Source organism: Hyperolius riggenbachi, chromosome 8, assembly GCF_040937935.1.
Source record: "Hyperolius riggenbachi isolate aHypRig1 chromosome 8, aHypRig1.pri, whole genome shotgun sequence".
In the NCBI taxonomy this organism is placed as follows: domain Eukaryota; kingdom Metazoa; phylum Chordata; class Amphibia; order Anura; family Hyperoliidae; genus Hyperolius; species Hyperolius riggenbachi.
In genome coordinates this window covers 277,790,319-277,813,378 of record NC_090653.1, presented here as the reverse complement: position 1 = coordinate 277,813,378, position 23,060 = coordinate 277,790,319, and the positions used below count along the sequence as shown (strand labels likewise).

The 23,060-nt window shown below is 47.9% G+C and overlaps 1 protein-coding gene across 3 annotated transcripts in view; it reads left to right on the top strand.

Annotated features, from left to right (window-relative positions):
* Positions 1-23,060, top strand: part of CCDC180 (coiled-coil domain containing 180) — a 159,136-nt gene that overhangs the window by 45,448 nt on the left and 90,628 nt on the right. For all 3 annotated transcript variants that reach the window (XM_068248980.1, XM_068248978.1, XM_068248979.1), the window contains exons 11-16: positions 5,596-5,675; positions 11,339-11,427; positions 11,509-11,631; positions 13,931-14,104; positions 20,573-20,688; positions 22,141-22,267. In XM_068248980.1, coding sequence (XP_068105081.1) covers positions 5,596-5,675; positions 11,339-11,427; positions 11,509-11,631; positions 13,931-14,104; positions 20,573-20,688; positions 22,141-22,267 — 709 coding nt within the window. The remainder of the gene's footprint in view (positions 1-5,595; positions 5,676-11,338; positions 11,428-11,508; positions 11,632-13,930; positions 14,105-20,572; positions 20,689-22,140; positions 22,268-23,060) is intronic.

The window sequence follows — 23,060 nt, the reverse complement described above, 5'->3', positions numbered from 1 at the left end:
ATCTCACTTGTGTTACCGCATGTGATAATCTCTGTGACCTCACATTACTGACAGCTCCAGGCTGGAGACACCGAACATCTCACTTGTGTGACTGCATGTGATCATCTCTGTGACCTCACATTACTGACAGCTCCAGGCTGGTGACACCGAACATCTCACTTGTGTTACCGCATGTGATAATCTCTGTGACCTCACATTACTGACAGCTCCAGGCTGGAGACACCGAACATCTCACTTGTGTTACCGCATGTGATAATCTCTGTGACCTCACATTACTGACAGCTCCAGGCTGGAGACACCGAACATCTCACTTGTGTTACCGCATGTGATAATCTCTGTGACCTCACATTTACTGACAGCTCCAGGCTGGGGACACCGAACATCTCACTTGTGTTACCGCATGTGATAAACTCTGTGACCTCACATTACTGACACCTCCAGGCTGGAGACACCGAACATCTCACTTGTGTTACCGCATGTGATCATCTCTGTGACCTCACATTACTGACAGCTCCAGGCTGGAGACACCGAACATCTCACTTGTGTTACCGCATGTGATAATCTCTGTGACCTCACATTACTGACAGCTCCAGGCTGGAGACACCGGACATCTCACTTGTGTTACCTCATGTGATCATCTCTGTGACCTCACATTACTGACAGCTCCAGGCTGGAGACACCGAACATCTCACTTGTGTTACCGCATGTGATAATCTCTGTGACCTCACAGTTACTGACAGCTCCAGGCTGGAGACACCGAACATCTCACTTGTGTTACCGCATGTGATAATCTCTGTGACCTCACATTACTGACACCTCCAGGCTGGAGACACCGGACATCTCACTTATGTTACCGCATGTGATAATCTCTGTGACCTCACATTACTGACAGCTCCAGGCTGGAGACACCGAACATCTCACTTGTGTTACCGCATGTGATAATCTCTGTGACCTCACATTACTGACAGCTCCAGGCTGGAGACACCGAACATCTCACTTGTGTTACCGCATGTGATAATCTCTGTGACCTCACATTACTGACAGCTCCAGGCTGGAGACACCAAACATCTCACTTGTGTTACCGCATGGGATAATCTCTGTGAATTCACATTTATTGACCGCTCCAGGATGGAGACACCGAACATCTCACTTGTGTTACCTCATATGATAATCTCTGTGACCTCACATTACTGACAGCTCCAGGCTGGAGACACCGAACATCTCACTTGTGTTACCGCATGTGATAATCTCTGTGACCTCACATTACTGACAGCTCCAGCCTGGAGACACCGAACATCTCACTTGTGTTACCGCATGTGATAATCTCTGTGACCTCACATTACTGACAGCTCCAGGCTGGAGACACCGAACATCTCACTTGTGTTACCGCATGTGATAATCTCTGTGACCTCACATTACTGACAGCTCCAGGCTGGAGACACCAAACATCTCACTTGTGTTACCTCATGTGATAATCTCTGTGACCTCACATTTACTGACACCTCCAGGCTGGAGACACCGAACATCTCACTTGTGTTACCTCATGTGATAATCTCTGTGACCTCACATTTACTGACACCTCCAGGCTGGAGACACCGGACATCTCACTTGTGTTACCGCATGTGATAATCTCTGTGACCTCACATTTACTGACACCTCCAGGCTGGAGACACCGGACATCTCACTTGTGTTACCGCATGTGATAATCTCTGTGACCTCACATTACTGACAGCTCCAGGCTGGAGACACCGGACATCTCACTTGTGTTACCGCATGTGATAATCTCTGTGACCTCACATTACTGACAGCTCCAGGCTGGAGACACCGAACATCTCACTTGTGTTACCGCATGTGATAATCTCTGTGACCTCACATTACTGACAGCTCCAGGCTGGAGACACCGGACATCTCACTTGTGTTACCGCATGTGATAATCTCTGTGACCTCACATTACTGACAGCTCCAGGCTGGAGACACCGAACATCTCACTTGTGTTACCTCATATAATAATCTCTGTGACCTCACATTACTGACAGCTCCAGGCTGGAGACACCGAACATCTCACTTGTGTTACCGCATGTGATAATCTCTGTGACCTCACATTACTGACAGCTCCAGGCTGGAGACACCGAACATCTCACTTGTGTTACCGCATGTGATAATCTCTGTGACCTCACATTACTGACACCTCCAGGCTGGAGACACCGGACATCTCACTTGTGTTACCGCATGTGATAATCTCTGTGACCTCACATTACTGACAGCTCCAGGCTGGAGACACCGGACATCTCACTTGTGTTACCTCATGTGATAATCTCTGTGACCTCACATTACTGACAGCTCCAGGATGGAGACACCGAACATCTCACTTGTGTTACCGCATGTGATAATCTCTGTGACCTCACATTACTGACAGCTCCAGGCTGGAGACACCGAACATCTCACTTGTGTTACCTCATGTGATAATCTCTGTGACCTCACATTACTGACAGCTCCAGGCTGGAGACACCGAACATCTCACTTGTGTTTTACCGCATGTGATAATCTCTGTGACCTCACATTACTGACAGCTCCAGGCTGGAGACACCGAACATCTCACTTGTGTTTTACCGCATGTGATAATCTCTGTGACCTCACATTACTGACAGCTCCAGGCTGGAGACACCGAACATCTCACTTGTGTTACCGCATGTGATAATCTCTGTGACCTCACATTACTGACAGCTCCAGGCTGGAGACACCGGACATCTCACTTGTGTTACCTCATGTGATAATCTCTGTGACCTCACATTACTGACAGCTCCAGGCTGGAGACACCGAACATCTCACTTGTGTTACCGCATGTGATAATCTCTGTGACCTCACATTACTGACAGCTCCAGGATGGAGACACCGAACATCTCACTTGTGTTACCGCATGTGATAATCTCTGTGACCTCACATTACTGACAGCTCCAGGCTGGAGACACCGAACATCTCACTTGTGTTACCGCATGTGATAATCTCTGTGACCTCACATTACTGACAGCTCCAGGCTGGAGACACCGAACATCTCACTTGTGTTACCGCATGTGATAATCTCTGTGACCTCACATTACTGACAGCTCCAGGCTGGAGACACCGGACATCTCACTTGTGTTACCGCATGTGATAATCTCTGTGACCTCACATTACTGACAGCTCCAGGCTGGAGACACCGGACATCTCACTTGTGTTACCTCATGTGATAATCTCTGTGACCTCACATTACTGACAGCTCCAGGCTGGAGACACCGGATATCTCACTTGTGTTACCGCATGTGATAATCTGTGACCTCACATTTACTGACAGCTCCAGGCTGGTGACACCGAACATCTCACTTGTGTTACCGCATGTGATAATCTCTGTGACCTCACATTTACTGACAGCTCCAGGCTGGTGACACCGAACATCTCACTTGTGTTACCGCATGTGATAATCTCTGTGACCTCACATTACTGACAGCTCCAGGCTGGAGACACCGAACATCTCACTTGTGTTACCGCATGTGATAATCTCTGTGACCTCACATTACTGACAGCTCCAGGCTGGAGACACCGAACATCTCACTTGTGTTACCGCATGTGATAATCTCTGTGACCTCACATTACTGACAGCTCCAGGCTGGTGACACCGAACATCTCACTTGTGTTACCGCATGTGATAATCTCTGTGACCTCACATTACTGACAGCTCCAGGCTGGTGACACCGAACATCTCACTTGTGTTACCGCATGTGATAATCTCTGTGACCTCACATTACTGACAGCTCCAGGCTGGAGACACCGAACATCTCACTTGTGTTACCGCATGTGATAATCTCTGTGACCTCACATTACTGACAGCTCCAGGCTGGTGACACCGAACATCTCACTTGTGTTACCGCATGTGATAATCTCTGTGACCTCACATTACTGACAGCTCCAGGCTGGAGACACCGGACATCTCACTTGTGTTACCGCATGTGATAATCTCTGTGACCTCACATTACTGACAGCTCCAGGCTGGAGACACCGAACATCTCACTTATGTTACCTCATGTGATAATCTCTGTGACCTCACATTACTGACAGCTCCAGGCTGGAGACACCGGACATCTCACTTGTGTTACCCCATGTGATAATCTCTGTGAATTCACATTTATGGGGTATTTATTTACCTCACAAGTTGGTAATTTATCTCTAGTTTGTAATGTTAGTTTTCCATGTGGTAACAGCCTCAGTAAATTGGCATTTCACAGAATGTTCTTGAAAATCAGCAGATATTACTAAAAAAAGGTACAAGCTCACGGTAGCTTATCCTATGCAGGGGCGGACCTACCATGACGCAGCTGGAAGCTCCTGCTTCAGAATATTTGGCGGCGGCACCCAGACAGGTGACATTGTGAGCGGGGGTACGGACTTGGAAGGGGTGACACACGCCCGGCAAAAGGGGCGGAGAGCCAACATCATTCCTCTTTCCCTCTCCATGCGGCTCCCTCCTGTGTCCCCTTGCAAAGCTGGTGCACCGTTTTTGTAAAACTGTCACCTGTCCATGTAATGCGTCCCTGGCTCTCTGCAGCCGGCTTCTCTCTACTTCCTGTTTCTCTACGCGTCATGCAGGGAAACAGGAAGTAGAGAAGAGCCGGCTGCCAGGAAGCAAGGATGTGTCACATGGACAGGTGAGGGATTTACCAAAACGCACTGCTGCGCCAGCTCTGCAAGGGAACACATGACTGGAGCCCTTGGAGAGGGAGGGAGGAATGTCACCAAGGCCTGAACAATTTTAGGAAAAAATTGATTTGAGCGATTTCTGTCTGAAATTGCGATTTCGATTCGATTCACGATTTCCTTCAAATCAAGCTTTGTACCCCCTCTTTGCAGGTTTGTTCCCCTTCTCTCCCCGTCTCTCTTTGTGCCCCTTTTGCCTCTTTATGTCTCCACTCGGTCTCTCTCTTGCCCCTTTTGTGTGTCGGTGCCCGCTCTGTTTCTCTGTCTCTCTCTCCCTGTCCCGTGTCTCTTTCTGTGCCCGCTCTGTTATGTGCCCGTGTCCGCTCTGTGCCTCCTCTGTCCCCAAGCTACATCAGTTCTGGACATAGCTTCAAGCACGAGTCCAGCGATGCCTGTCTATCCACGTCGCCTCCTGCAGGCTCTAATGCACTGAATACTTCCTGTATGTCATGTGACATACAGGAACCCGGAGTTTTGCCAAGCACAAGAGCCGGCAGACAGCGATAGAGGACGGACAACGATTTGACTCGTGCAGAAGGTATGTCCAACGCTGCGAGCCGCACTCACCAGGACTTTGGAAAAGTTTGAAGCCACTTCCCCCATGTGGAAATGACGTGATCGCGATAATTGCCGCTTTGACGATTCCAAAATTGTGATCTTGGTGATCACGATTTCGGTTTAAATTCGATTTATCTTTCAGGCCTAATGTCACCCCCTTCCAAGCCCTGCAACTGAGAGCAGCAGCAAGAAAAAAAATAGTGTAGAACTGACTCTGATCCTATGGATATTACTGAAAAAAAATGTGACATTTCTCTGCTTTACTGCCTCTTAATATATTTACCTTCTTTTTCTCTTGTTTATTTTTAGTGGTTTTATACCTCCAGCTTGTACTAAGTCAGCAGTAACGGACTGGCACAAATCTCTCCTGGCCGTAAACAAGGACGTGGGTAAGGAGAGATGTTGTTAAGGCAACAGTTTGGGGAACAAGCGCTGTACGGATACACTGTTCAGCTATATCTGAGCTGTGTGTACTGTTCTATAAAGAGGGGCGGCAAGTCAGAAGCATCCTGTGGTGCAGGGAGGAGACATTGGGCGTGATTCACAAAGCTTTTTCACCTGTTTTCCTCTGTTTTCACCTTATCTATTTTACATTTTAAGCTCCCAAAGAGCAAAAATATAATATAATTAAGGTGAGGTCTGGCTCACATGGATGCTTGGCGGGCGTTTACCGCTGGCCCCTGGGACTCATCGTTAAACTCTCCCATTCAAGTGAATGGGAGCATTGGTATCAGGCTTTTACCGGCGTTTGCGCAAACCTGGCATTCCGGTCCTGATTTCTCCCGGCATTTCAGGCAACCCTGGAAGCTACATGCAGCAGGGGTGATTACTGCCGTGTCTTCATGTCCCCCTGCGGGGATGAAAAACGCCAATCGCGACGGGACACCACTGAACGCCGCCAAATGAGACACCGCTGGAAGCCGAGCATTTGCTTGTAAATGTGCTGAAAGGCTGTTATTTTTATCAAATAGTTGATAAATAAGTCATGTATGAGAAGTTTTGTGAATAGAGCCCAATGCGCTCACTTAGCAACATTGAGAGGCAGCTGTCCACATGCTTGATTCTCGTCCGAGATAGCTTAAAATGATCGTTTTGTAGGATTATCTACTGTATGTATAAGGCTCTAGCGGTGAGGGAACGCAGGGTACAGCAGGAGGGTAAGAGGACCTATCCCACTAGTTTTACATTCAATGAGGTGGGGAACACAGGATACAGCAGGAGGGAAGAGGACCTGTCCCATCAGGCTTACATTCAATGAGGAGGGGAACACAGGATACAGCAGGAGGGTAAGAGAACCTGTCCCACCAGGTTTACATTCAATGAGGAGGGGAACACAGGATACAGTAGGAGGGGAAGAGGACCTGTCCCACCAGGGTTACAATCTAAGAGGTGAGGGAACACAGGAAACAGTAGGAAGGAGGAGGACCTGTCCCACCAGGCTTACGATCTAAGAGGATTGGAGCACAGGATACAGTAGAAGGGAAAAGGACCTGTCCTACCAGGCTTACAATCTAAGAGGTTGGGGGAACAAAAGATACAGTAGGAAGGAAGAGGACCTGTCCCACGAGGCTTACAATCTAAGAGATGGGGGGAACAAAGGATACAGTAGGAAGGAAGAGGACCTGTCCCACCAGGCTTACAATCTAAGAGGTGGGGAGCACAGGATACAGTAGAAGGGAAAAGGACCTGTCCGGGTTGCTCATGCTCAGAAGTGTAATCCAGATGGATTACCAGGATCTGTTACAAGATGACAAGAGAATGGAGAAGACGGAGTGGGGCCGTACTCTCATGGGGCTGGAGGAAGCCCCGGGTAAGTATAATTACATTATACAGTGGCTTGCAAAAGTATTAGGCCCCTTGAAGTTTTCCACATTTTGTCACATTACTGACACAAACATGAATCAATTTTATTGGAATTCCACGTGAAAGACCAATACAAAGTGGTGTACATGTGAGAAGTGGAACGAAAATCATACATGATTCCAAACATTTTTTACAAATAAATAACTGCAAAGTGGGGTGTGCGTAATTATTCAGCCCCCTGAGTCAATACTTTGTAGAACCACCTTTTGCTGCAATTACAGCTGCCAGTCTTTTAGGGTATGTCTCTACCAGCTTTGCACATCTAGAGACTGAAATCCTTGCCCATTCTTCTTTGCAAAACAGCTCCAGCTCAGTCAGATTAGATGGACAGCGTTTGTGAACAGCAGTTTTCAGATCTTGCCACAGATTCTCGATTGGATTTAGATCTGGACTTTGACTGGGCCATTCTAACACATGGATATGTTTTGTTTTAAACCATTCCATTGCTGCCCTGGCTTTATGTTTAAGGTTGTTGTCCTGCTGGAAGGTGAACCTCCGCCCCAGTCTCAAGTCTTTTGCAGACTCCAAGAGGTTCTCTTCCGCGATTGCCCTGTAATTGGCTCCATCCATCTTCCCATCAACTCTGACCAGCTTCCCTGTCCCTGCTGAAGAGAAGCGCCCCCAGAGCATGATGCTGCCACCACCATATTTGACAGTGGGGGTGGTGTGTTCAGAGTGATGTGCAGTATTAGTTTTCCGCCACACAAAGCGTTTTGCATTTTGGCCAAAAAGTTCAGTTTTGGTCTCATCTGACCCGAGCACCTTCTTCCACATGTTTGCTGCGTCCCCCACATGGCTTGTGGCAAACTGCAAGCAGGACTTCTTAATGGCTTTCTTCTTGCCACTCTTCCATAAAGGTCAATTTTGTACAGTGCATGACTAATAGTTGTCCTATGGACAGAGTCTCCCACCTGAGCTGTAGATCTCTGCAGCTCGTTCAGAGTCACTATGGGCCTCTTGACTGCATTTCTGATCAGTGCTCTCCTTGTTCGACCTGCGAGTTTAGGTGGACGGCCTTGTCTTGGTAGGTTTACAGTTGTGCCAAACTCCTTCCATTTCTGAATGATCACTTGAACAGTGCTTTGTGGGATGTTCAAGGCTTTGGAAATCTTTTTGTAGCTTTTTGTACCTTTAAATTTCTCAATAACTTTATCCCTGACCTGTCTGGTGTGTTCTTTGGACTTCATGATGTTATTGCTCCCGATATTCTCTTACACAACCTCTGAGGCCGTCACAGAGCAGCTGTATTTGTACTGACGTTAGATTACACACAGGTGCATTCTAGTCATTATCACTCATCAGGCAATGTCTATGGGGGGCTGAATAATTACGCACACCCCACTTTACAGTTATTGATTTGTAAAAAATGTTTGCAATCATGTGAGAGTTTCGTTCCACTTCTCACGTGTACACCACTTTGTATTGGTCTTTCACGTGGAATTCCAATAAAATTGATTCATGTTTGTGGCAGTAATGTGACAAAATGTATAAAACTTCAAGGGGGCCGAATACTTTTGCAAGCCACAGTATGCTGCAATCTCAGGTACCCTATGTCATGTGTTAATCCTTGCCGGCGCCTCTCCACCATGATCCATCAGCAGGTTACTTGAGTACTTAAATGCAGAGTAGAGGCGCCCGTAGGGATGAAGATGGAAGGATACAGACTGATGCAGAAGTGTGCTGGCCGGACAGTTTGCTCTGCTGCAAGTACTCTGAAGCAGCCCCAGGGAAACACTGGTCACTTTATGGGAGACCAGGGGGGCCCGTCAGCTGCCTCTAGGGCCCCAGCAGGAAACCTAATACTATCTGGGGGGGGGGGGGGGGGGAGATGGACAAAGGGGCCACCTAATGGTGGGAGAGGGGGCTGCAGGCCAGGGGGTCCATATGTCATGTTTGCGCAGGCCCCATTTTGCGAAGAGCTTTCTCTGGAAGAAATACATTAAGAGAGTGACCTTTTGCTCCCATGAAGTCATACAGTATGTGCAGGCAGTGGCTTAACTACAGGGGTGCAGTCACTGTGACTGCAGAACTGTAAGGGGGAGCCAACTACTCCTTCACTCCCTCTAATAAAGGGGTCCATCCTTCAGATCAGGTGTTATTGTGGAGAGTTACACTTGTTATGGGTATGTACAGTAGATTACAATGGCCACACTTGTTAAATGACCCTTGCAAGTTGGGGCCCCAGGCTTCGAGGGTCACCAGGGGAGGCAAAGGAAAGGGTGTGAACATTGGAGCCCCATGATTTATAGTTTCGCCTGTGATTTCAACTATTGTGTGTTTCAGGAAGACACTAACTGATATAGAGGCAGATATTGGCCTCAATTCACTAAGCTTATCTCCTGTCTTTAATTACTCTTCTGAGCTGTTTTTACATTTATCACCATGGTGCTAACTGTAGAAACAGCTTAGAAGAGTTGTTAAAGACAGGAGATAAGCTTAGTGAATTGAGGCCATTGTCTTCGGCATGCTTGGGAGTTCTTGTGATCATTTTATTTAAGATGGAGAGTTTGCTGTAAATTGCTTTTTTATGTTTGTGTTGTAGTAGTAGCTGGATAGTGTAATGGTTAAGGGCTCTGACACAGGAGGCCAGGGTTCGAATCTCAACTGTTCTTGTTCAGTAAGCCAGCACCTATTCAGTAAGGAGTCTTTGGGCTAGACTCCCTGACACTGTAGAGTGCGCCCTAAATGCTGCAGCTCTGGTGCTATGAGTCCGCAAGGAAAAAAGTGCAATATACAGTGTTCTCAGGGGCGTAACTATAGGTGTTGAACTGGCTGTGGCGTCTAATAGACGCCAGTTCTTTCCCAGCAACCCACCGCTCACCTTAGCCTGCGGGAGTCTTCTGGGAGGCAGAGCAGGGCTACATGAAGATGGCGTCCGAAGCCCTGCACTGGAGACTATTTGTGTGTCTAGTACAGGGCTTCGGGCGCCATTTCCCATAGCCCTGCTATTCCTGTCAGCACAGGAGATTTGCTGCAGGAGGATCGCCGGGGGTGCCAGAGGCCGGCCTGGAGAGTAAACTTCTGCTAGGTGAGTAAATTATTATTTTTTTTTTTGCAGGTGCATTATTTTCTGGTGAAATGCTGCCCACTGTCCGATTATTTTCTGGCGAAATGCTGCCCACTGTATGATTATTTTCTGGTGAAATGCTGCCCACTGTATGATTATTTTCTGGTGAAATGCTGCCCACTTTACAATTATTTTCTAGTGATATGCTGCCCACTTTACAATTATTTTCTGGTGAAAATCTGTCCACTTTACGATTATTTTCTGGTTAAATGCTGCCCACTTTACGATTATTTTCTGGTGAAATGCTGCTTTACGATTATTTTCTGGTGAAATGCTGCCCACTGTCCGATTATTTTATGGTGAAATGCTGCCCACTGTATGATTATTTTCTGGTGAAATGCAGCCCACTTTACAATTATTTTCTAGTGATATGCTGCCCACTTTACAATTATTTTCTGGTGAAAAGCTGTCCACTTTACAATTATTTTCTGGTGAAAGGCTGCCCACTTTACCATTATTGTCTGGTGAAATGCTGCCCACTTTACGAATATTTTCTGGTGAAATGCAGCCCACTTTTTGATTATGATTATTTTATGGTGAAATGCTGCCCACATTATGATTATTTTCTGGTGAAATGCTGCTCACTTTTACGAATATTTTCTGGTGAAATGTGGGCCATTTTACTATTATTTTCTAGTGAAATGCTGCACACATTACAATTATTTTCTGGTAAAATGCTGCCCACTTTACGATTCATTGCTGGTGAAATGCTGCACATGTTACGATTATTTTATGGTGAAGCATTGGTGTTTTATGATTATTTTATAGTGAAACGCTGCCCCATTACAATTATTTTATAGTGAAACGCTGCCCCATTATGATCATTTGGCACCTATGGGGGGGCCGCATCCAAATTTTTGCAGGGGGCCCAGCGATTTCTAGTTCCGCCCCTGAGTGTTCTCCCCAGTATTTTTTCCAGCTGGGTGGCATGAAAAAGTAGCCGGGTGAGGCGAGATGAGAGAATGCAGGACTGGCGCTTTTCTACTTCTCTACTACAGCAGAGGAGAAGCTGAGCAGATAACAGCCGGGTGCTCACCAAAACTAGCCGGGTGGAGCACCCGGATAAAAGAGCCTGGGGAGAACACTGATATAAATGTTATTTGTCTTGTCTCCTCTCTGAAGACTCTATATACACGGGGTTCTTAGATGGACTTGACGTTCTCCAGAAGGACGCTGTCCAGAGGTTTGTGGCGGAGGCGGATGCGTGTAAAGTAAGTCTTCCTGTGTTATTGCTGTTTAGATGTTTTCCTATAATCAGTAGAGCTGTGTCCTGACTCATGTCTTATTCCCAGGCACAGCTGGTGACTCTGGACGTCTGCAGGAAAGAGGAAGCAGAAGCTATCATGGCCAAGGAGCTCTCACCAGTTCTCCAACAATTCCAAATAAGATATGACAAGGAACGACAGATCTTCTCAGTATGTTTATCTGTTCTATAGAAAACGTGAATTCTGGGCGCTCCCACAAAAATCCGCCAATGTGGGGGAAGAGGTGAAACTTAGTTCCCCAGGAAGGTTTCCTCTGCCCTCCAGCTACCTTGTCAGGTCTCTTCAACCTACTGGCACATCATTAAAAGACAACTGAATTGAGAGGGATATGGAGACGGCCATATTAATTTATTTTAACCCCTTCAGGACCGCCTAACGCAGAATGGCGGCGGGACAGCAGTTCTCTCGTGCCTCCGCAAAGCATATATGCGTCATCTTGCGAGCAACGGGATTTGGCAGGAGCTTGCATAAGCACGAGCTCCCTTCACTGCATGTAGGGGATGCCAGCGATCAGCCTGCCAGCCAGTGATCGGAACTGGCAGGCTGTTTTTTAAAAAATCCTATATTTAAGTATTTATATAGCGCTGACATCTTACGCAGTGCTGTACAGAATATAGTCTTGTAACATAACTGTCCCTCAGAGGGACTCACAATCTAATAGCTCCCCTAGCCATATGTCTATGTATTGTGTAGCATATTTTAGTCTAGGGCCAATTTAGGGGTAAGCCAATTAACTTATCTGTATTATTTTTTTTTTCTACAAAATAAAGGGCTTTTTTGATTAATAAAAAAAACTAAAAATAGCAGCAGCAATCAAATACCTAAAAAAGAAAGCTCTATTAGTGACAAGAAAAGGAGGTGAAATTCATTTGGGTGCTAAGTTGTATGACCGAGCAATAAACCATTAAAGTGGTGAAGTGCCGTATTGTAAAAAATAGCCTGGCCACTAGGGGGGTATAAACCTCTGGGGCTCAAGAGGTTAAAGGGTACCCAAGGCGAACCTTGGGTTAAAAACCACATACTTACCTAAGAAGTAGGAAGCCTCTGGATCCTGTATCTGCTCTACTTTTTTGCTGTCGTTTTTCCAGTTTTCCTCGCACTGTTTTTGATAAATTGCCCTTATGACACCCAAACTGGAAGCAGCAACTAAATGTACCCATGAACATCGCTGGGCCGGGCTGCACAAACGCGTGACAGGGGCTGGGAGGACGACGGAGGGATGATGAGCAGTGCGTGATGTCATGTGGTGGGCGGGGGAACTGCGCCAACAATGGCCTCAGCATCACTGGGGTTGAGTAGACCTTCCCGGCGGATCACTCGCAGGTTGGGGAGTCGGTGGTCGCCGGCTGCTGTACACAGGCTTGATTATCGGCTGAGGCGGTCGTAATTGGCCGCCTCAGCCAACTTAAAGAGGAACTCCAGTGAATATAATGTATTAAAAAAAGTGCTTCATTTTTACAATAATTATGTATACATGATTTAGTCAGTGTTTGCCCATTGTAAAATATTTTAAATCCCTGATTTATATTCTGACATTTATCACATGGTGACATTTTTACTGCTTCCAAGTGATGTAGCTGCTGCTTGCTGTTTTGGCAGTTGGAAACAGCTGTAAACAACTATTTCCCACAATGCAACAGGGTTCACAGACAGGAAACTGCCAAGAGTACGTACTCAGAATTTCTTTGTGGGAGGGGTTTCACCACAATATCAGTCATACAGCGCCCCCTGATGGTCTGTTTGTGAAAAGGAATAGATTTCTCATGTAAAAGGGGGTATCAGCTACTGATTGGGATAAAGTTCAATTCTTGGTCGGAGTTTCTCTTTAAAGAGAACCCGAGGTGTGTTTAAAGAATGTTATCTGCATACAGAGGCTGGATCTGCCTATACAGCTCAGCCTCTGTTGCTATCCCAAACCCCACTAAGGTCCCCCTGCACTCTGCAATCCCTCATAAATCACAGCCGTGCTGTGAGGCTGTGTTTACATCTGTAGTGTCAGTCTCAGCTGCTCCCCCGCCTCCTGCATAGCTCCGGTCCCTGCCCCCGTCCCTTCCCTCCAATCAGCAGGGAGGAAAGGGATGCAGGCGGGGACCGGAGTTCTGCAGGAGGCGGGGAGAGCAGCAGACTGACACTATAGAGATAAACACAGCCAGCTCTGACAAGCTGTTTGTCAGCAGCGTGGCTGTGATTTATGAGGGATTGCAGAGTGCAGGGGGACCTTAGGGGGGTTTGGGATAGCAACAGAGGCTGGGCTGTATAGGCAGATCCAGCCTCTGTATGCAGATAATATTCTTCAAACCCACCTCGGGTTCTCTTGAAGTCAGGCGTATGTACGAGGCTTTTAGTGTCAGTGGACAGAGGTCTATACAACCCACAGCTGTGTATACAGCAAAGATCACAGATAAGAGTAATGACCTTCGTTAATTGATTTGTCTGCTTCAATTATCAGGATGCGCTGAAGACAGCATCAAACCAAATGGAGACGCATGCCAACAAATTATTCAGATATGCCAAAAAAGCGGCTCATCTCTGGGATGTGCTGGAAATCGGACTCTCCCTGCAGGAGAAGAGCCTGCAGAAGGATCTAGACCGCTGCCGCAAGAAGCATGAAGCAGACAACCAGGTAAGCATGAGCCGCGTGTGTCTTTATGTAGGTTTATTTCCAAGGTTCAGGACTAGTTCACACCCACGTTACCAAGCAGTAACTGCCGTTAGCCCCACCTGCTGGGGGCTCTGCACTGTGAATGCTGCTGTATAATTCAAATTCCGCTGCTGTACGATTCAACCGAAGGTCGGCATTCATGTCAGCCAGCGACAGTGCGGATGCTTCATGTAGGGGGTGAAACATTGAAAACAGTGCTTGAAGAGGAACTGTCGCGAAAATCTTAAACACTTTCTTCCAGAGTAAAATGAGCCATAAATGACTTTTCTCCTATGTTGCTGTCACTTGTCAGTAGGTAGTAGAAATCTGACATTACGACAGATTTTAGACTAGCCCATCTTCTCATAGGGGGGTTGTCAGGGTTTGCTTTATTTTAAAAAGCACTTAGTGAATGGCAGTTGCTCCGTCCAACTGCCAAAATAGTGTGCAGCGAGCTGGGAGGCTAGCCAGCATCTTTGTATTAATCATTTTCAGTGAATGTATTTATAAAGAATAAAGGCCATGCTGAGAATCCCCCATGAAGAGATGGACTAACCCAAAATCTGTCGGTAATGTCACATTTCTACTACCTGCTGTAAGTGACAGCAACATAGGAAAAAGGTAATTTATGACTCATTTTATTCTGGGAGAAATGTACTTCTTATTTGTATGTGTTTTAAATTTTAAGATTTCCGCGACAGTTCCTCTTTAAGCCCGACATACCCTATCCGTTTGGCATCCTTCTATTATTGGCCTGAAGAAGCAGGACAGACCAGTGAAATGTGTTGTCGTCATGTTTTTTTTTTTTCGTGCAATAAAGCTGAAATAATCTCCACTCACCTGTCGATTACAGTCACAAAAACACCACAAATGAGGGTTTATGGTGTAAGGCAAGAGGTTCCCAACCGGTGTGCCGCGACACATTTATGTGTCGCGGCAGCACCAGCTATGTGTCGCCGCTCTCTGCTCCCCCTGCTCGTCTGGGCTCTCCCCTCCATAACATTGCGGCGGCGGTGGCTGGCAGCGGCAGCGGTGGGCGGGACTTACCTCCTCCAGTGTACCGGCGAGTGGACGCTGTGCGTGCGTGCGTGCTTGCAGCTAGTCTGGTCTTCACTAGACCAGACTAGCTGCACGCATAGGCACAGCGTCCACTCGCCGAAACACTGGAGGAGGTAAGTCCCGCCCACCGCCGCCGCTGCCAGCCACCGCCGCCGCAATGTTATGGAGGGGAGAGCCAGGGAGAGGAGCCCCAAGGTGAGGGAAGTGGGGGGGAAACGTCCGCCCTTCCCCGCTGCTCTACCCAATGCTCCTCTCTGCTGCGCTGCTCCGCTCCAGCTGGGGGCCACTATACACCTGGCTGCATATACTGGGGCCACTATACACCTGGCTGCATGTACTGGGGCCACTATACACCTGGCTGCATGTACTGGGGCCACTATACACCTGGCTGCATGTACTGGGGCCACTATACACCTGGCTGCATGTACTGGGGCCACTATACACCTGGCTGCATGTACTGGGGCCACTATACACCTGGCTGCATGTACTGGGGCCACTATACACCTGGCTGCATGTACTGGGGCCACTATACACCTGGCTGCATATGCTGGGGCCACTATACACCTGGCTGCATATACTGGGGCCACTATACACCTGGCTACATATACTGGGGCCACTATACACCTGAGCACCCCTCATTGTGCCTGCAGCATCATCAGATTGTTACTGAGCCCCTCATTGTGCCTGCAGCATCAGCAGATTGTTACTGAGCCCCTCCTTGTGCCTGCAGCATCAGAAGATTGTTACTGAGCCCCTCATTGTGCCTGCGGCATCAGCAGATTGTTACTGAGCCCCTCATTGTGCCTGCTGCATCAGCAGATTGTTACTGAGCCCCTCAGTGTGCCTGCAGCATCAGCAGATTGTTACTGAGCCCCTCATTGTGCCTGCAGCATCAGCAGATTGTTACTGAGCCCCTCAGTGTGCCTGCAGCATCATCAGATTGTTACTGAGCCCTTCATTGTGCCTGCAGCATCAGCAGATTGTTACTGAGCCCCTCATTGTGCCTGCAGCATCAGCAGATTGTTACTGAGCCCCTCATTGTGCCTGCAGCATCAGCAGATTTTCTGAGCCCCTCACTGTGCCTGCAGCATCATCAGATTGTTACTGAGCCCCTCATTGTGCCTGCAGCATCAGCAGATTGTTACTGAGCCCCTCCTTGTGCCTGCAGCATCAGAAGATTGTTACTGAGCCCCTCATTGTGCCTGCGGCATCAGCAGATTGTTACTGAGCCCCTCATTGTGCCTGCTGCATCAGCAGATTGTTACTGAGCCCCTCAGTGTGCCTGCAGCATCAGCAGATTGTTACTGAGCCCCTCATTGTGCCTGCAGCATCAGCATATTGTTACTGAGCCCCTCATTGTGCCTGCAGCATCATCAGATTGTTACTGAGCCCTTCATTGTGCCTGCAGCATCAGCAGATTGTTACTGAGCCCCTCATTGTGCCTGCAGCATCAGCAGATTTTCTGAGCCCCTCACTGTGCCTGCAGCATCATCAGATTGTTACTGAGCCCCTCATTGTGCCTGCAGCATCAGCAGATTGTTACTGAGCCCCTCCTTGTGCCTGCAGCATCAGAAGATTGTTACTGAGCCCCTCATTGTGCCTGCGGCATCAGCAGATTGTTACTGAGCCCCTCATTGTGCCTGCTGCATCAGCAGATTGTTACTGAGCCCCTCAGTGTGCCTGCAGCATCAGCAGATTGTTACTGAGCCCCTCATTGTGCCTGCAGCATCAGCAGATTGTTACTGAGCCCCTCATTGTGCCTGCAGCATCATCAGATTGTTACTGAGCCCCTCATTGTGCCTGCAGCATCAGCAGATTGTTACTGAGCCCCTCATTGTGCCTGCAGCATCAGCAGATTTTCTGAGCCCCTCACTGTGCCTGCAGCATCAGAAGATTGTTACTGAGCCCCTCATTGTGCCTGCAGCATCAGTAGATTGTTACTGAGCCCCTCTTTGTGCCTGCAGCATCAGCAGATTGTTACTGAGCCCCTCATTGTGCCTGCAGCATCATCAGATTGTTACTGAGCCCCTCATTGTGCCTGCAGCATCAGAAGATTGTTACTGAGCCCCTCATTGTGCCTGCAGCATCAGCAGATTGTTACTGAGCCCCTCATTGTGCCTGCAGCATCATCAGATTGTTACTGAGCCCTTCATTGTGCCTACTGCATCAGCAGATTGTTACTGAGCCCCTCATTGTGCCTGCAGCATCAGCAGATTGTTACTGAGCCCCTCAATGTGCCTGCAGCATCATCAGATTGTTACTGAGCCCCTCATTGTGCCTGCAGCATCATCAGATTGTTACTGAGCCCCTCATTGTGCCTGCAGCATCAGAAGATTGTTACTGAGCCCCTCATTGTGCCTGCGGCATCAGCAGATTGTTACTGAGCCCCTCATTGTGCCTGCTGCATCAGCAGATTGTTACTGAGCCCCTCAGTGTGCCTGCAGCATCAGCAGATTGTTACTGAGCCCCTCATTGTGCCTGCAGCATCAGCAGATTGTTACTGAGCCCCTCATTGTGCCTGCAGCATCATCAGATTGTTACTGAGCCCCTCATTGTGCCTGCTGCATCAGCAGATTGTTACTGAGCCCCTCATTGTGCCTGCAGCATCAGCAGATTGTTACTGAGCCCCTCATTGTGCCTGCGGCATCATCAGATTGTTACTGAGCCCCTCATTGTGCCTGCGGCATCATCAGATTGTTACTGAGCCCCTCCTTGTGCCTGCAGCATCAGCAGATTGTTACTGAGCCCCTCATTGTGCCTGCGGCATCAGCAGATTGTTACTGAGCCCCTCATTGTGCCTGCTGCATCAGCAGATTGTTACTGAGCCCCTCAGTGTGCCTGCAGCATCAGCAGATTGTTACTGAGCCCCTCATTGTGCCTGCAGCATCAGCAGATTGTTACTGAGACCCTCATTGTGCCTGCAGCATCAGCAGATTGTTACTGAGCCCCTCATTGTGCCTGCTGCATCAGCAGATTGTTACTGAGCCCCTCATTGTGCCTGCAGCATCAGCAGATTGTTACTGAGCCCCTCATTGTGCCTGCTGCATCATCAGATTGTTACTGAGCCCCTCATTGTGCCTGCAGCATCATCAGATTGTTACTGAGCCCCTCATTGTGCCTGCAGCATCAGCAGATTGTTACTGAGCCCCTCATTGTGCCTGCGGCATCAGCAGATTGATACTGAGCCCCTCATTGTGCCTGCTGCATCAGCAGATTGTTACTGAGCCCCTCAGTGTGCCTGCAGCATCAGCAGATTGTTACTGAGCCCCTCATTGTGCCTGCAGCATCAGCAGATTGTTACTGAGCCCCTCATTGTGCCTGCGGCATCAGCAGATTGTTACTGAGCCCCTCATTGTGCCTGCTACATCAGCAGATTGTTACTGAGCCCCTCAGTGTGCCTGCAGCATCAGCAGATTGTTACTGAGCCCCTCATTGTGCCTGCAGCATCAGCAGATTGTTACTGAAACCCTCATTGTGCCTGCAGCATCAGCAGATTGTTACTGAGCCCCTCATTGTGCCTGCAGCATCAGCAGATTTTTACTGAGCCCCTCATTGTGCCTGCGGCATCAGCAGATTGTTACTGAGCCCCTCATTGTGCCTGCTGCATCAGCAGATTGTTACTGAGCCCCTCAGTGTGCCTGCAGCATCAGCAGATTGTTACTGAGCCCCTCATTGTGCCTGCAGCATCAGCAGATTTTCTGAGCCCCTCACTGTGCCTGCAGCATCAGAAGATTGTTACTGAGCCCCTCATTGTGCCTGCAGGATCAGTAGATTGTTACTGAGCCCCTCATTGTGCCTGCAGCATCAGCAGATTGTTACTGAGCCCCTCATTGTGCCTGCAGCATCAGCAGATTGTTACTGAGCCCCTCATTGTGCCTGCAGCATCAGCAGATTGTTACTGAGCCCCTCATTGTGCCTGCAGCATCATCAGATTGTTACTGAGCCCCTCATTGTGCCTGCAGCATCATCAGATTGTTACTGAGCCCCTCATTGTGCCTGCTGCATCAGCAGATTGTTACTGAGCCCCTCATTGTGCCTGCAGCATCAGCAGATTGTTACTGAGACCCTCATTGTGCCTGCAGCATCAGCAGATTGTTACTGAGCCCCTCATTGTGCCTGCTGCATCATCAGATTGTTACTGAGCCCCTCAGTGTGTCTGCAGCATCAGCAGATTGTCACTGAGCCCCTCATTGTGCCTGCAGCATCAGCAGATTGTTACTGAGCCCCTCATTGTGCCTGCAGCATCAGCAGATTGTTACTGAGCCCCTCATTGTGCCTGCAGCATCAGCAGATTGTTACTGAGCCCCTCATTGTGCCTGCAGCATCAGCAGATTGTCACTGAGCCCCTCATTGTGCCTGCAGCATCAGCAGATTGTTACTGAGCCCCTCATTGTGCCTGCAGCATCATCAGATTGTTACTGAGCCCCTCATTGTGCCTGCAGCATCATCAGATTGTTACTGAGCCCCTCATTGTGCCTGCAGCATCATCAGATTGTTACTGAGCCCCTCATTGTGCCTGCTGCATCAGCAGATTGTTACTGAGCCCCTCATTGTGCCTGCAGCATCATCAGATTGTTACTGAGCCCCTCATTGTGCCTGCTGCATCAGCAGATTGTTACTGAGCCCCTCATTGTGCCTGCAGCATCATCAGATTGTTACTGAGCCCCTCATTGTGCCTGCTGCATCAGCAGATTGTTACTGAGCCCCTCATTGTGCCTGCAGCATCAGCAGATTGTTACTGAGCCCCTCACTGTGCCTGCAGCATCAGCAGATTGTTACTGAGCCCCTCATTGTGCCTGCTGCATCAGCAGATTGTTACTGAGCCCCTCATTGTGCCTGCAGCATCAGCACATTGTTACTGAGCCCCTCATTGTGCCTGCAGCATCATCAGATTGTTACTGAGCCCCTCATTGTGCCTGCAGCATCAGCAGATTGTTACTGAGCCCCTCATTGTGCCTGCAGCATCAGCAGATTGTTACTGAATCTTTTCTATCATACGGGACGTGTCATGTATATCTGAATGTTTGGCATGATGTGACGTGTCACGGATATCTGAATGTTTGTCGTGATGTGTAACGACCTGGAAAAGGTTGGGAACCACTGGTGTAAGGTAATAAAATGTAACCTTTAATACATCAAGTATGAAATACAAAAGGACAAGCAAGTAAAATCTCACAATACATCACTATAATATCATTAAGCATAGCCCAATTGTGAGATTTTACTCGCCTGTCCTTTTGGACAGGTTATGTTTTATTACCTTACACTGATTGCATTATAAACCCTTATTTGTGGTGTTTTGAAGTTACCGGTATTTCTGTATGTGTAGAGGGGGAGTATTACGGGTGTAAACGTATTCATTAGATATATTTATTATCATTCCATTCACAGGCAAAGGAAGCCAGTTTGGACATTATTCTGGACAGTCTGCGGCAGGGGAACACTGTGGAGCAGCTGCGTGCCCTCCTGGAGAAAGCCCTGGCCTGTCTACAGGATATCCAAGCAGGGTGAGTCTCTGTTGATACGCATATCTGAAATGATGATTCTTGCCTGAAAAATAGGCACATTTCTTCAGTGATGCCCTGTTCACCATTTAGTGTCAGTCTCTATGCCTTTGTTATCCTGCTGGTAACAGCACTGGTGAACTTTGGTACGGACTTCTTCTGTCCACCAGCAGATGGCTCTTGTCTTGCTGGGAGTTGTGCAACTCCCTGGCTCACCAGCAGATGGCACTATGAGGAGATTCTGGACGATCACCTGATCAATGTGCTGCAATAAGGGTGAACTTCCTAGCAGCACATTGCTAGATCATTCTGGAACTCTTGTAGTGTTTGTGACTCTGCCCATTTTTCTTGTGCTTCTTGATCCTTGTACTCTGAACTCTTGGTATTGACCCTTGCTAGGCCGACTATTCTCTTGCCTACTGTCTCTGTATTCCTGATTTTCTGATTGCCTGGTTTGATTATTGCCTGTCTGACTTGTCTATTGTATGCCAATTTGGTTTATCCACTCCTGTATATGTGTTCCTGTGTATGCCATTGTGCCATTCATGTGCCATTCATTTTTAAGACTGCATTCTCAACAGCAGCATGTTATGTTCAAGCCATATCTTTTCTTCTCCATTTAGCCATGTCCCGCCCCAGAGAATAACGGGCACAGCCATGTCCCTCCCCTGAACATAACAAGTACAGCTATAACCCTCCACTGAGCATAACATGTACAGCCATGTCCCTCCCCTGAATATAACAAGTACTGCTATGACCCACCCCTGAACATAACATGTATAGTCATGTCCTTCCCCCAAACATAATGCGTACAGCCATGTTCCTCCCCCGAACATAACGTTGTCAGCCATGTCCCTCCCCCGAACATAGCATGTATAGCCATGTCCCTCCCCTGCACAACACAAGTACAGCTATGTCCCTCCCCCAAACATAACATGTACAGCCATGTTCCTCCCTCAAACATAAAGTTTTTAGCCATGTCCCTCCCCCAAACATAACATGTACATCCATGTCCCCCTCCCCCCATAATTAGTACAAACAAGACCTCCTCCTTCCCTTAACATGCATAGCCATGACCTATGGCCTGCCCTTGCCTTCCCCCTGGTAATAAATAACTAGAATGTTCTATACCCCTCTATAACATTCAACATAAGTATTCCTCCTAGCAATAAGTATAACAGTATAACTATGTTCTCCATTATTTTTCCCCAAGGTTATGGTTGAGTGAGTATAAATGGTGAATAGACCAACCAAAACTTGTAGATATAACTCTTGTTGAACTGCAAGCCTCAGCATGTATTTTAACAGAGGCACATGTGGATTCATCTTTGTAGATCTGTTCACTAACCCAGTCAATCAATATTCAGATACTGCACTTTACCATTCCTCTATCGTCCCAATGGCATGGCTGCTGGATAGTGTGTAAAGGTTGTGACTGACTCTGTCTATGAACAGGTATAGGAAATGCCATAAAGATCAAGTGACTGTGGTGGAAACCTATCCTGGAATGGTGCTGAGCGAGTTACTGGCCTACAGCTCGTCTGTCAGCAAGTTCTTCCACGTTGAAGAAGTCTATGGAAAGGTAAGACAGTCACCCAGCAAAGTCCTCACTGTAGAAATGTGTCCTAAAAGGGAGTAAAGCTGATCTATTGTAATAAATGATGATCCACAAAGTCTGATCAGGTGATGGAGTAAGCCTCTGATTGGCTGGTCATGATCATGTAAACATGTCTCACGTTTAGCTTGTAGCCTGCACAAGAATCTGAAGTGAGACAGGGTCACATGATGGCATCCAGCCATAAAGACACTTGTAAATCAGTCACATGATCTAGTCAGTCACATGCTTCTTCACGAAATATCCTGGAGGAGCATTACTTCCTTTCCACACTGGCGGGCATGGCAACTATGGATGAAGCAGATGGTTTCTGTATGGCCAGGTTATCAGGGCTCTCCTCAACTAGCTGTGCAGCCAGGGCTGGTTCTAAAGTTTTCGCTGCCAGAAGTTAAGTTCATCCCAGTTACCCCCGTCAGACAAGAGCTGTGGCCAGTATCTGACTCCTGCCCCCCCTCCAGGAAAGAAGTGCAGCCAGTACCTGTCTCCACCTCCACCCCTCAATCTGAAAAAAGGTAATTTTAGGCAAAGGAGGATAGATACAATTGTTTATCTCATTCGTTTATTTTCACCTGAGAAAGGGGGTCTGAAGTAGAAATTAAATTAAAAAAACAGATACTCACCTAAGGAGAGGGGATGCTCTGGGTCCTATAAAGCCTTCCCATTCTCCTCAGGGTCCCCGTGTCCTAATGCTGGATCCAGTGGCATAACTAGGGAGCTTGGAGCCCCAGTGTGAGTTTTACATAGGGCCCTGCGCACTCTA